This window comes from Salvelinus fontinalis, chromosome 12, assembly GCF_029448725.1.
Source record: "Salvelinus fontinalis isolate EN_2023a chromosome 12, ASM2944872v1, whole genome shotgun sequence".
In the NCBI taxonomy this organism is placed as follows: domain Eukaryota; kingdom Metazoa; phylum Chordata; class Actinopteri; order Salmoniformes; family Salmonidae; genus Salvelinus; species Salvelinus fontinalis.
In genome coordinates, this window is record NC_074676.1 from 28,391,754 (window position 1) to 28,407,539 (window position 15,786).

A 15,786-nucleotide genomic window follows, 5' to 3' on the forward strand; every position below is an offset into this window, starting at 1 on the left:
AATTGTCCAATTCACTCACGTATCCAGAGAACATCCCTGGTCATCCGTACTGCCTCTGATCTGGCGGACTCAATGCTTCATTTGTTGGAGTGTCCCTGCCTTTTAAAACAAAATAGAAAATGGTGCCGTCTGGTTTGCTTAATATAAAGAATTTGAAATAAGTTATACTAATTTATAAGTATTATTTTACTGGGAGACTTTTACCTTCCTAGAAAATGACTTAGGTATCTTTACTTTTACTCAAGTATGTAGTTTACTTTACTATTTATATTTTGTACAACTTTTACTTCACTACATTACAAAATAATGTACTTTTTACTCAATACATTTTTACTGACACTCAAAAGTAATTGCTACATTTTTGAATGCTTAGCAGGACAGTAAATGGTCCAATTCACACAATAATCAAGAGAACATCCCTGGTCATCCCTACTGTTTCTGATCTGGCGGACTCACTAAACACACGTGAGTGTTAGAGTGTGGCCTTAGTTATCATAAATAAAAAATAAATGGTGCCGTCTGGTTTGCTTAATATTAGGAAATTGAAGTATATTTTAAACCAAATATGTTTAGACTTTTACTCATGTATTATTTTATTGAGTGACTTTCAATTTACTTGAGTCATTTTCTATGAACGTATCTTTACTTTTACTCAAGTATGACAATTGGGTACTTTTCCACCACTGCCAGTTTCAGAATCATCTCAATGATTTCGAATTTAAATAATGCAGCTGTCTGACAGACTGGCAAACATTATCCACAAACATTGCGTTTAAAAATCTGGATTATAAGGTTTAAGACCCATTCGAGACACAAAAACGCACTGAATGTATGCCAGTATGTAAATATTAATGAGGAATTTCAATGAAAAAAAATGCCTCATTATCTGCTATGATAAGACTGGGGAGCTCAACATGTCTTGACCGCATACAACCACTCAAACTACATTTCCTAGCTTCCTTTTCACGGACTCAAGCGGAAAAAATAGACCAAAGAGGGGAGAGCAGGGGTTCTGTAGTCGATTCTGAAAATCTTGCTAGTGGATAGTCCTGTATTCAACTACAGTACCCACACTCCACTGTCAGTGCTACTGTAGAGAGCTTTGGTTATCCGTGGATATCACACCATTGCTATCATCTCTGTCTATCTCAGTGTTTCTCTCCCTGTGTCAGCGGATTGATATAGTAGAGTAGAAAACAAGCAAAAATAAAACATCTCTAGCCGAAAATGGCAGAGCTTGGAGCAGGGAGCATGCTGTTGGGGGATCCTGCTTTTAATTACCAAGAGCACGAGCTAAATGAGCGATTGAAGCGGCTCTACCCGGCCGTGAATGAGGAAGAGACCTCCTTACCCCGATCTTGGAGCCCCAAGGATAAATACAGCTACATCGGACTCTCGCAGAACAATCTGCGGGTACATTACAAAGGTATACAGATGTGACAACTAGTATAACATTTCGTACCTAGATGTGTGTCATTTACGTAAGACACTCCGGAGGGTTTGCGTCGAGTCTGTATGCAATCTCCCCGATCTAGTTTGAGCTGCCTCTACCTCTCTTTGCTTTGTTTCAGAGGAGAGCGGAATGCCCAAATGGTTGACAGTGAACTCGCTAACCATAACAGTTTTGAAGCATATCCATTTATTTCACTAACGTTCAACTCCACGGTCTCTTTGTTTAACGTTAGTTTTATTTTTGCTTTACCATAACTTGGTTACCTCTATTTGATCACGATAGTCGAAATGTTTACCTAGCTAGCAATACCACAATGTACTGTAAGTAATAACAAGCGACGCACAGTTAGCTCGCTAGCAAACTTGGCTAGTAAGCGAGCTAATGTTAGCGAGCTAACTAGCTAATGACAGCTAGCTAACTAACGTTATGCAAGGTAATGCTAATTGCACGCCATCGTTGTTGGCCCTATACAGTAGCTAAATATTAGCTTGCAAACATTAGCTAGTTAGTTGTAACGTTATAAATAAGTAGCTAGCTAGCAATGTACATGTACTGGCTAGCTAATACTTAACCCTGGCGTTAGCTAATATAAAAACAATTCTCCTTCACACAGTTGCCATAACCCAAGACTAGTCGTTAACAATTTGCTTGTATTTTGTGATCAAATGAGCACCAGACAGTCCAGAACAGGGAAATATTGCATTTTGTTGGCTTGCTAGTTCATGGAAACGTTCTGTTGGAATATAATTCTGAATCATTATTCATTCTGGAACCAGTTGGTGAGCATTACGCTATAAGGATTCCATTGAGTCCTTTATGCACAAAAGAACAACAACAGCGTCTGCCATTTCAAACTCAGCCAACAGCTACACTTTGCTGCAAGGGAGTAGGCCTTGACGCATTTGTTGTGCGTAAAATATCTGCACATAGATCAGATGGTATTTATGCGGGTAGTTTGACATATTTGACCATAAACAACTTGTTGGGATGCAGACCATAGCCTAAGGGAGGGATGTAACACATACAATTGGGTCAGATAGTTATTTAAGTATTCTGCACAAAATCAAAAGTAGGACTTGACAGCTATCCATCAAGCTAGACGTCGTCATGCTACTCCCAGCTAACAAGGAATGTTTCCAAGAGACCATTCCCTTAATGTGAAATATAATTTTCACAGAACGTGGTTACCATGTTCTCAGAACTCAGTACATTAATGTTCTATACACGTTTCATGGGAACGTTGCAAGAACATTCATGTGTCCAGTTCTGTGGGTTAGGGGCATATTCCATCAACTCCCAAACATGCACGGAACGTGGCGCCATGTTCTCATAACATAAAATATTAAAGGTCCCGAATAGTGGTAATCAGGGTTTTCATTACATTTGATATTTGGATGAAACCAGTTCAAAGTAGGGTGGCCCAAGTATTAAAAATTACTGTAGCTGGTACATTAATAAAGTTTGATCATAAAGTTACTGGTCCCCTCCCCCCATGTCAAATACTTGAATTCAGGAGGCAGGCATTACCAAGGATTTTCATCGGGCTTCTACCAACGTCACATAAAGCCAGAAATGTTATACACCAATGGTAGTGTCTTGTCATTTTAAATATGTATCGCCTTAAAACCTTCATCACATGTGCTCCTACGCATTACTTTAACTTTTTTTTACAAAACTGTAAACTAGCTCAAGCAGAACATACTACCAAAGATTCTGGCCACCTTTAATCTGTAGTGTGACTGTTAGCTAGCAAGCTACTTACATCATGCCGGCAAAAGCACACTGTGTTTGTTGTGACTGGATGCCGTAGTGTAAAATTTACCTTTTCATTTCGGGTGTGAAAAGTGCAGTGCACATTTCGAGTAAAGTTGCTTTATCAATTGAGGAGAACATTCGATGGGTCTTCCCAGGATGCTAATCCTGAAGACGGATGCTGTACCATCATTGACAGTGGATCTTGCAAGCGCTGACCATAATGTAAGTATCAGAGTTTAATAAGTCTCACACGGTAGCCAACATTTTGGGGGATCGCGGGGCTAGCGTTAGATAGTGCAACTGTGTCTTCTTTGACTTGTGAACAATATATTTTCTGTAACACCTGATAATCACTATATGGTTTTTGTTCTTCCATCTCCATGCCCCCTACATTAAGTCAGAACTGCCAGCACACAGCTGGCAGGAGGGAATGTTGTTCACAAAAGGAGTTGTGGTGTATATATTATTTGTAATTTACTCCTGAAAATCATATTTTACCATTCCGTTGTGTGGGTTATTGTCTTACAGTTGATGTAGCTTGTGTCATTGGAGCTAATCATGATTTTTTTGGGGGGGGATTATTTAACTTTCCATCTACTTTTGTCTTTCCACTAACATCAAGCTGGAAGGATAGACATTTTACTCTGTCTGCACAGCTTCCCAGGCAACCACCACAGAAGGAATGCTGTGATACAAAATCAGCTTTCCCAAGGCAAAGATGGGGGGATATGCTGTGAAGACAGACCCAACATACTGTAAGTCATAGTTATTCATTTCAATCTACATCAATTGAGAATTTCAGGCACACAAAAATTCCAAATACAAACATTGAAAAGTTTCACAAAACAGTTCATAACCAAATATTGCATATTTCAAATTGAGTACTTCAAAAACTAGAATGAGTAGATCACTACATCAATGAATTGATAGCATCAACTCAGAACAGTAAATAAAAGGAAATTAAACATTTCCCTTTTCAAAAACATTACAGGCTACGTAGACAGGCTCCTGGATCTCCTCTTCAACGAGGTCACCCATGATCCAGCGCCGTATGTGGGGAAGCTGTGTAAGCTGTCCATCCCGGGACCCCTATCTGCCCCGTGTGAAAGGCCTGACAAGGAGGTGGCCATAGCTGGATTTGTCTCCAGCTTCAATCTTGGGGGTGACTGAAGCCTGCTTGATTGAAGCGGGATACATGGGTCCTGCTCCCCTCCCCCATCAATCTCTGTAGTTGGTTGTATTTCTTAAAGCCTAAGTAATTCACTTTTACGTGAAATAATATCACATTTTGTTACTTTGTATTGTTTTTTTTCAAGCTTTAGGATGGGAGTGTAGTGTTACGAATTTTACAAATCAATGTCCTGCAGACTGTAGGTGCCGATATTAGGCTTATGGCTCAATTCCTCTTTTTTTTTTATGTCAAATGATATCTCACCATTTATTTCTCACCTTCATTTATAATGAGTGTTCATGTTGATCAGTATTTCGGCAATAATGGTCTATTGTAAAATATCCAATAAATGTCTGATCAATGCATACAATGCTGAACATATTGTCTTTTATAACACTAACGCAGAGGCACAAATAAATCAGGGTGACTAGCCGAGCAAGTCTCAAACCCAGGCCACCAGCACTAATGACGAACATCCTAACCACTGTCCCAATAACGGATATCTCTAGGTCATGTATTTATTGGGCAAGTATAGTTAAGCCTTGTCCAGAAGAAACCCTAAACCCTCCTCCCTAGGCACTTGTGTCGATCTGAAATGACTTGATAGGTGTAAGCAATATAGTTAATGCACTTTAATGTAAATCTCAGCTCTGTTAAAAGTACACTCAAGAAAAACTTTTATTGATCATAGTGATTCAGGACTATCATTAAAAGCAGGTTAACATGCCCCACCAACATTAGACAACTATACAGAAAGCCATGAAATTGTAGAAATAAGTAAATCAAATCAGTGATGAGAGACTGGTCAAATTAACTGACACTGACATGGTGGCATAACAGGAACATCTGAATTCCATGAACCAAGAGGTTGAGTTCAAATGTCAGTTGTAGACATGTTCAATTATTATTGCTGTGTAAATGAACATGCATAATGTAATCATGTATGTTGAAAACACTATGTTAAAAGCGCTGTGTGTGAGAGTATCCCTGACCTTATCAACAGACAAAAGGAGCTGTGAATTGATCAGGGGTTCACCAATCAGGGCCTTAATGGGCATGGCAACAGTAACAAGGTGTGATGTGTAATGATGAACAATGTTTTGGGGAGGGAGAACGTTTCTTTGGGACCATCAGGCAAAGTACTGACAACTGATGCACAGAAATGTTCTTGCAACGTTCCCATGAAATGTGTCTAGAGCATTAATATTGTATATATTCTAAGAACAATGCAACTATGTCCATGGTATGTTTGCGACGTTGATGGAATATTCTCCCAATCCTCAGAAAACTGTACACTCAAACATTACGGTTAACATTACAAAAACGTTCTCTCTCCATAGAATTGTTAGCTGGGATAATGCTTGTTGTGTAATCATAGAAAGTGTCTAACATCATTCTACATGTTTAGTCAACTGTCAAATCTAATCCCACAACAGTGCTATGAATCATCAGATTGAGTTATTATAGGTCCGCAGTCTCTGTTTTAACACCGGCAGTTAGCCTAGCCGTTAGCACGTTGGGCCAGTAACTGAAAGGTTGCTAGTTTGAATCCCTGAGCCGACAAGGGCAAAACTCTGTCGATCTGCCCTTGAGCAAGGCACTTAACCCTAATTGCTCCAGGGTTGTCGTCAATAATGGCTGATCCTTGGCCATGACCCCACTCTCCGAGGATGTCTCCGGGGGATGTTGGGATATGCAAAGAATTAGCATTTCCATTTCACACCTCTCACTCATACAGGTTACCGACTTGTACATGCAGTAAAACAGAACAAATATAAGCGCCCCCTATTTTACATTTGAATATAAAGTAAACAAAATCACACCTCATTGAGAGACGATTGTAAGGTCAGTGTAAGGCCCCGGTATTAACATAGGCCTACCAATTGAATCTACAGAAAGTGTAGCCTACTTGTGCAATTCTCTTAAAGCGATTGGACACGCATTAGGTGGCTGTGGTGGGGGTGCTGGATTTAGGCCTAGGTACACTGCTTTGGTCTGTTTTTGTCTGGTCTTGAAGGTAATAAGGATTTCATGATAATTCGTGACTGGTATAATCCCGTTAGTTGATAGTGGCTCAAAAAAGCTGTGTGTTTTGTTATTTAGGCTTTTTTACATGGGTGGTCGTGTAAAGGGATTGTGGGACTACAGTACAGTCAGATGTGGGGAAATTATGTTGTTTCTCAAGGCATCTAAAGTTAAAGGCTTGTTACTCCCGCATATCTAAAAGGACCCATGAGCGCCAATGTGAAGTTGGAGCCTGTCAAATAATTTTTTTCCTTATATTTTTGAGAGATTAAGGTGTGTGTGATGTGTGTGTATATATACAGTGGAGAGAACAAGTATTTGATACACTGCCGATTTTGCAGGTTTTCCTACTTACAAAGCATGTAGAGGTCTGTAATTTATATCATAGGTACACTTCAACTGTGAGAGACGGAATCTAAAACAAAAATCCAGAAAATCACATTGTATGATTAAGTAATTAATTTGCATTTTATTGCATGACATAAGTATTTGATCACCTACCAACCAGTAAGAATTCCGGCTCTCACAGACCTGTTAGTTTTTCTTTAAGAAGCCCTCTTGTTCTCCACTCATTACCTGTATTAACTGCACCTGTTTGACCTTGTTACCTGTATAAAAGACACCTGTCCACACACTCAAACAGACTCCAGCCTCTACACAATGGCCAAGACCAGAGAGCTGTGTAAGGACATCAGGGATAAAATTGTAGACCTGCACAAGGCTGGAATGGGCTACAGGACAATAGGCAAGTAGCTTGGTGAGAAGGCAACAACTGTTGGCGCAATTATTAGAAAATCGAAGAAGCTCAAGATGACGGTCAGTCACCCTCGGTCTGGGGCTCCATGCAAGATCTCACCTTGTGGGGCATCAATGATCATGAGGAAGGTGAGGGATCAGCCCAGAACTACACGGCAGGACCTGGTCAATGACCTGAAGAGAGCTGGGACCACAGTCTCAAAGAAAACCATTAGTAACACACTACGCCATCATGGATTAAAATCCTGCAGCGCACGCAAGGTCCCCCTAAAGCCATGACATCATTTTCTGGAATTTTCCAAGCTGTTTAAAGGCACAGTCAAGTTAGCGTATGTAAACTTCTCACCCACTCTAATTGTGATACAGTGAAATAATCTGTCTGTAAACAATTGTTGTAAAAATTACTTGTGTCATGCACAAAGTAGATGTCGTAACCGACTTGCCAAAACTATAGTTTGTTAACAAGAAATTTGTGCAGTTGTAAAATAAGTTTATGTATGTATGTATATATATATATATTTTTTTTTAAACAATTTTCCATCCTAAAAATTAGGAATAAGCAAAGGCTTTGATTTGTGGTCTAACAGATGGAAAAGGGGTCTTAGACAACATCTACCAGAAACTGTCTTAAAATCCAAACACAATACTGCTACAGTAAAGACCCATGCTAATTAATATCAACACTTATATTTAGCTTTGGGTGAATTGTTTTTTTGTTTTGTTTTTTCACAAATTTGGACAGTACAATTGAGATCAGTACAGTTAAGTAATGAAAAGTAGAGTTCAGTATAGTAGAGCACACGAGTACAGTATAATTTACTTTATTGTACTGTACATACTATATCTACTGTACTGTGCTCTACTGTGATGTCCAAACTTGTGAAAAATAGTCATCTATGATATGTTTCAGATTTGGTCTGGTCCGGACTAACCAGATTTGTTCTTGTTTGGGGGCAAGCTCATGACATAATAACCAGTGTGTAGAATAATACGCACATATGTGAAAAAAGGATATTGCATATTTATACCTTTTGTGTACCTATTCAGGATACATCACTATGAAGATAATGATATTCATATCTATAATAATGCATTTCTGTATAGTACTGCTCTGGGACGTATGTTGTAATTCCATTTCCGTAATTTCGTTACCGGATGTAAATTCACTTCACCATTTGATTTTGAAGTTTAACAAACCATCGAATTCTATGCCTAAGGACTACCATTTACATAGAACATGTCACAAAAAAAACAAATTTATTGGAATAACTGTGCAGATGCAAAGTTTCGTAACAGAATTACGGGGAAATCTCCCTCAGTTTTTTTTATGAGACCACATTTTCAAAAAACGTAAATATTGGCTCCGAATTACGATTATAAAGATGTCTGCAGAAAGAATGGGGTGTCAGCTATGACATGACACCTTGAGGAAAACAAAAAAATAATTTTGGTTATTGAACTACATGTTTGTTTGGCATATATTGTTAAGTAAAAAGTCTAAGCGTAATTCTGTCACCGTGGAATTGCCCTCCCCCCAGAAGCCACTGTTTTGTGAAGTACTTTTCAATATTGGATAGGCATTTTATGTTTGTTTTTTTTCCTCTGCTGAGTTGTCAGTTTCTGTTACTTTTCTTTACCCTGGTGATTTTGATGCTATTTTGACCAGTGTGCCAGTTTCCTTTTTGGCCATGGTTAGGCCAAGGCCTATGTTCTGTTGAATACATGGTGGAGCTGGAAACGTGTGAGAGGCTACATCTCAGGATCTGGCCTATGAAAGAGTTGTATGTAGCCTACATTGTGTAAGAATTCTGTTTTCAGTTTTATCTGTCAATGGACGAAAACAAGAAAGGCATACATTTTAAGCTAGTTATCAATTTTTGATTAAAGTAGGGCCATCTTTAGTCTACTATGTTGTTTCTATTGATGATGAGCTTACGTCCTCTGCTCATCATTGGCCATTTTGTTTTTAGAAAATGGCATCAGCTTACCTGATTAATAAAAGAGCAGGTAGCCTAGGCTACTCGATTGTCTTATTTAATTTTTATTTAACTAGACAAGTCATTTAAAAACAAATTCTTATTTACATTGACGGCCTACCAAAAGGCCTCCTGCGGGGACAGGGGCCTGGGATGAAAATAATACAATATAAAAATAGGACAAAACACACATCACAACACGAGAGACAACACTACATAAAGAGAGACCTAAGACAACATAACAAGGCAGCAACACATGACAACACAGCATGGTAGCAACACAACATAACAACATGGTAGCAACACAACACGGTAGCAGCACAAAACATGGTACAAACATTATTGGGCACAGTCAACAGCACAAAGGTCAAGAAGGTAGAGACAACAATACATCACACAAAGCAGCCACAACTGTCAGTAAGAGTGTCTATGATTGAGTCTTTGAATGAAGAGATTGAGATAAAATTGTCCAGTTTGAGTGTTTGTTGCAGTTCGTTCCAGTTGATAGCTGCATTGAACTGAAAAGAGGAGCGACCCAGGGATGTGTGTGCTTTGGGGACCTTTAACAGAATGTGACTGGCAGAACGGGTGTTGTATGTAATTCATCAGTGTGTTTTATGAAGTGGTGGTATAGGAATGAGATTAGTGTACCATAGACACATATTGTAAGTGATTGGCCTTTGTACTTACTTCTTTGTGTGATTTAGCCTGTATGTGCTTTCTGCAGGTTTTCTATTTCATGCCAAGGTCTTATGTGCTATTGGGTAATTATAGAGCCCATAGGACACATGGCTGACTGTTTAACCATGCCCTGTGATTCCTTTAAGCTGATTGTAATGTTTGCCCAGCGAGAGGGTTTTTTGTCTTCTGAAGAACCAATCATGCATGTTCAGTCGGAGGTGACATAACCGGATTGTGTGACATCACCGGATTGTGTGACATCACTAGATTGTGTGACATCACCAGATTGTGGTTTCCCCCCAGTCTCTCTGTGTGAAGCTGTGATGCAGTGTTTGCTAACACTGGCATATTTATTTATATAATTTCATTTCATTTTTTATTAGTTTCCTTTGGCATGTTTTTTTGTCTATCGTGGGTAGTTTTGCTGTACATTTTTCTGGTAACCACTGACTTGACCATGAGGGCGATCTTTTGACTCTTGACTGGAAGCCTTGGAAAGAGAGTCCATCAGCGGTGTCAAAAAAAACATAGCCTAACCAGTAAAAACATGGAAGAGTAAACCTAAACTATTTGCTCTATAAACAGACATCATTTTTTTCCTTTAAGCAACAAAATGGAGCACATTTTAAGAGCCATGTAGCCTATAATGTTTGAGTAGGCTTGTGTTTTGCTCTAACAACACATTTTGTAACCAAGTACTTAGATCTATATGACTGTTACACAACATTGCAACCAAAAGCTACCTCTCCTGATTTGTTAGATAGCCAGCAAAAAAAACACCCTTCTTTCTCGCCTAAATCCAAGATGGCGCCGACAGATAGAGCACCTCTGTTTCTAGCTCCTAAGCAACTTTGCAGTATTTTGTTTTTGTGTGTGTTATTTCTTACATTAATAGCCAAGAAAATTAGTTGTGTTATTACATACAGCCGGAAATAACTATTGGATATCAGAGTGGTGGTAACTCACCAGCATTACGACCGGGAATACGACTTTCCCGAATTGGATCCTTTGATCGTACCCCCAGTGCAATTGAACTGATTCCAGAGGCTGATCCAAAACACCGGCGGCGGAGAAGAGGTATTCGGAGTTGACTTCTAGTCCGACTCAGGAGGCGCGCACACCAACCACCGCTTCCGAGTATATTACTCGCTAATGTTCAGTCTCTGGATAATAAAGTAGACGAGGTTAGGGCGAGAATCACCTTCCGGAGAGACATCAGGGATTGTAACATACTCTGTTTCACGGGAACATGGCTCTCTCGGGATATACTGTCTCTGTCCGTAAAGCCAGCTGGGTTCTCAGTATATCGCGCAGAAAGGAATAAAGAACTCTCCGGTAAGAAGAAAGGCGGGTGTGTATGTTTCATGATTAACAACTCATGGTGAAATTGTAACAACACCTGACCTAGAATTCCACACATCCAAATGCCAACCGTATCATCTCCCAAGAGAATTCTCTTCGGTTATAGTTACAGCCGTGTATATTCCCCCTCAAGCTGATACCACGATGGCCCTCAAAGAACTTCACATTTAATGTAGCTCGGGATTTAACATAGACAATTCGAGGTTCTACCAACACATTGACTGTAGCACTCGCTCTGAGAAAACAACATTAGACCACTGCTACTTAGCTTTTCGAAATGCCTAAAAGGCCCTCCCCCGCCCTCCCTTAGGCAAATCTGATCACAACTCCATTTTGCTCCACCCTTCCTATAGGCAGAAACTCAAACAGGAAGTACCTGTGCTAAGGACTATTCAACACTGGTCTGACCAATCGGAATCCGTGCTTCAAGATTGTTTTGATTACGCGGACTGGGATATGTTCCGAGTAGCCTCTTAGAATAACATAGATGAATACAGTGACTGAGTTGATCAGAAAGTGTATAGGAGATGTTGTACCCACTGTGACTATTAAAATCTATCCTAACCGGAATCCGTGGATTGATGGCAGCATTCGTGTAAAAGTGAAACCGCGAACCACCGCATTTAACCGCGGCAAGGCGACTGGGAATATGGCTGAATACAAACAGTTTAGTTATTCCCTTTAAGCAATCAAGCTTCGCTAGGCTGCCGGCCCAGATGGCATCCCTAGCCGCGTCCTCAGAGCATGCGCAGATCAGCTGGCTGGAGTGTTTACGGACATATTCAATTTCTCCCTATTCCAGTCTGCTGTCCCCACTTGCTTCAAGATGTCCACCATTGTTCCTGTACCCAGGAAAGCAAAGGTAACTGAACTAAATTACTATCGCCTCGTAGCACTCACTTCTGTCATCAGGAAGTGCTTTGAGAGGCTAGTTATGGATCATATCACCTGACACCCTAGACCTACTTCAATTTGCTTACTGCCCCAATAGATCCACAGATAATGCAATCGCCATCGCACTGCACTATGCCCTATCCCATTTGTACAAGAGGAATACCTATGTAAGAATGCTGTTCATTGATTATAGCTCAGCATTCAACACCATAGTACCCTCCAAGCTCATCATTAAGCTTTAGGCCCTGGGTCTGAACCCCGCCCTGTGCAACTGGGTCCTGGAATTTGATGGGCCGCCCCCAGGTGGTGAAGGTAGGAAACACCTCTTCGCTGATCCTCAACACGGGCCCCTCAAGGGTGCATGCTCAGCCCCCTCCTATACTCCCTGTTCACCCATGACTGCATGGCCAAGCACACCTTAAACGCAATCATCAAGTTTTCAGACGACACAACAGTAGTAGGCCCGATTACCAACAATGACGAGACAGCCTACATGGAGGTGAGGGCCCTGGGAGTGTGGTGCCAGGAAAATAACCTCTCACTCAATATCAACAAAACAAAGGAGCTGATCTTAAGGAGGCTGAAGAAATTTGGCTTAGCATCTAAAACCCTCACAAACTTTTACAGATGCACAATCGAGAGCATCTTGTCGGGCTGTATCAGCACCTGGTACGGCAACTGCACCGCCCGCAACCACAAGGCTCTCCAGAGTGTGGTGCGGTCTGCCCAACGTTTCACTGGGGGCAAACTACTTGCCCTCCAGGACATTTACAGCACCCGATGTCACAGGAAGGCCCAAAAGATTAATCAAGGACAATAACCACCCGAGCCACTGCCTATTCACCCCGCTATCATCCAGAAGGCGAGGTCAGTACAGGTGCATAAAAGCTGGGACTGAGAGTCTGAAAACAGCTTATCTCAAGGCCATCAGACTGTTAAATAGCCATCACTAGGCGGGTTTCACCCGGTTACGTAACCCTGCACCTTAGAGGCTGCTGTCCCATATACATAGACTTGAAATCACTGGTCCCTTTAAAAAAAAAAAATGTACATACTGCTTTAGTCATCTCATATTTATATACTGTATTCTATTCTACTGTATTTTAGGCAATGCCACTCTGACATTGCTCATCATAATATCTATATATTCCTTAATTCCATTCTTTTACTTTTAGGTTGTGTGTATTTTTAGATATTACTGCACTGTTGGAGCTCGAAACCAAAGCATTTTGCAACACCTGCAATAACATCTGCTAAACATGTGTATGTGACAAATTTTATTATATTTAAAAAAATGTTTATAGAAAGATAACACATAACAATCAGTGTCAAGTGTGCGTGTGAGAGAGTGAGATTGACGGAGACAGCGAGGGAGTCTCACTCCCAGGACTGTGGCACTGCTGAGCTGAGTGTTGTATGCTGAGGTGGTGGTGTGACTGTGAGTTGGAGATATTTATAGACGCAAGTATGTGCGTGTGTTGTATTTATTATGGGTGTTTGTCTGGTCATAGCATGGGCCTGCTGAGCTTTGGTTACGGTCATTTCCATCTAAAAGGACCCATGAGCACCAAAATGTGAAGTTCATAGGAGCATATCAAATAGGTTGTCAAATGAAAGCTAAGAGTCTATACTTCAAGGAAATGAAGGCATAGATACATTTTTAACTGTTTCCATCTTAAACATTTTACATTAGTAATGGATTGGATTTCTGCTCAAACAGATGGAACAGGGGTCTTAGACAACATACAGTACCTGTTTGGACACCTACTAATTCAAGGGTTTTTCTTTATTTTTACTATTTTCTACATTGTAGAATAATAGTTAATACATCAAATATATGAAATAACACATATGGAATCATGTAGTAACCAAAAAAGTGTTAAACAAATCAAAATATATTTTAGAGTCTTCAAAGTAGCCACCCTTTGCCTTGATGACTGCTTTGCACACTCTTGGCATTCTCTCAACCAGCTTCACTAGGTAGTCACCTGCAATGCATTTCAGTTAACAGGTGTGCCTTGTTAAAAGTTAATTTGTGGAATTTCTTTCCTTAATGCGTTTGAGCCAATCAGTTGTGTTGTGACAAGGTAGGGGTGGTATACAGAAAAAGTAGATTTTAAATGTTCTATACAAGAAAAAGTAAATTCATCAAAACACAATAATGTTGAAGTAAAGACCCCTGCCAATTAATATCAACACTTATATTTAGTTTTGGAGACATTTCTCTGCCTTGTTTAAGAAATATTGCCCTGTGTTTCTAATTTCTAATTTCATGAGGAGGGAGGATAATGAAAGTTCACATAAGTAACAAGTAAAGGTAGACCTACCAATTAGTTTAATGATTATTAAGTGATTTAAAACTCTTAAGTCTGTTACCAAACCACAGTTGGGTCACCTGCAACTGTCCTCCCTTCCACTGGCATACTGTGATGTTCAGCTCAACTGTTTTATTATTTTTTTGTTGTCTGGTTGTCGAAACGAGAGTGTGAAATGTCTGGACAACCCCTGCCTCTCGCTCTCTTCTCTCTCTCCAGTTAATGTTACCTCTCCCGACTCTTACTGACACCTACCCATGAGCCGCACCCACTGAGCAACGACCAAAATTGGACATCCATGGATGTTGAAGGTTGTTGACATTTGGTCAGTCCAACCTGGCCTTGATTTCAACATCCATAAACGTTGTTTTTTGAGCTGGACCGGCCTTGATTTCAACGTCCATAGACGTCCATGATTGGTGACCGGACCAAATCTGAACCAATCATAGACGTCTACGTTTTACATGTTTGGACAGCACAGTACAGTGAAGCACTGTAGAGTACAGTCAAGAAAAGTAGCGTATAATATATTGTACTGAACTCTACTGTGATGTCCATACTTGTGAAATATAGACGTCTATGATTGGTTCAGATTTCGTCTGGTCCAGACCAACCAAATGTGGTCTTGTTTGGGTGCGGAGCTCTTTAGAATAGTAGCCAGTATGTAGAATAATACCCATATATGCAAAGGATGATATTGTATATTTCGACCTTTGTTTACCTATTCAGGATACGTCACCATGAATACAATGACAGTCATATTCATAATTATGCATTGCTGTGTAGTACAGATCAGGGACCCATTAAGTAATTCTGTTACCCAAATTCTGTTACCGGGTGTAAATCCACTTCACTTACTATAGTTCAATAACCAAAACAGATTTTTTTAAACTGAAGGTGTTATGACGCATCTGACACCCCATTCTTTATGCAGATGTATTTTAATCTTAATTCGGAGCAGATATTTAAGGGGTTTTGGAAAACATGGTTGCATTAAAAACTGAGGGAGATTTTAACGCAATTCTGTTACCAAACTTTGCATCTGCACAGTTCTTTTGTTTTTCTGTGTAAATTGTTTAAAGTAGTCCTTGTTCATATAGTTGTATGTACGGGTTAATTAACTTTGAAATTAGTGGTTTTTGTTTGGCATACATGTTGAAGTGAAAAATCTGAGTCTCAGCGTAATTCTGTTACCGTGGAATTGCCCTCATGGAAAGGCTAAAAATAGAAGTGATTAATGTTGCTGCTGAAATCAAAAGTGGTTATAAATACAGTGCTTCTCTATTAGTTGTAATGACTGTGGTAATGCATGACTGGTTGATTAGTGTATTTGTACAATATGGCAATGAAGATGGCAGTGCGTTACAGACAGATATACAGTATAGAGGCACAGCTCCA

The 15,786-nt window shown here is 40.0% G+C and overlaps 1 protein-coding gene across 4 annotated transcripts in view; it reads left to right on the plus strand.

The window, feature by feature from the left end:
• Positions 1-1,067: 1,067 nt before the first annotated feature.
• LOC129867094 (ran-binding protein 10) overlaps positions 1,068-15,786 on the plus strand; it is a 28,965-nt gene continuing 14,246 nt past the window's right edge. For 2 of the 4 annotated variants that reach the window (XM_055940258.1, XM_055940259.1), the window contains exon 1: positions 1,068-1,426. In XM_055940258.1, coding sequence (XP_055796233.1) covers positions 1,228-1,426 — 199 coding nt within the window. In that variant the 5' untranslated portion in view covers positions 1,068-1,227. Of the gene's footprint in view, positions 1,427-3,381; positions 3,431-3,830; positions 3,964-15,786 lie in introns of those variants that run through there. The other 2 variants (XM_055940260.1, XM_055940261.1) reach the window with 2 other exon arrangements.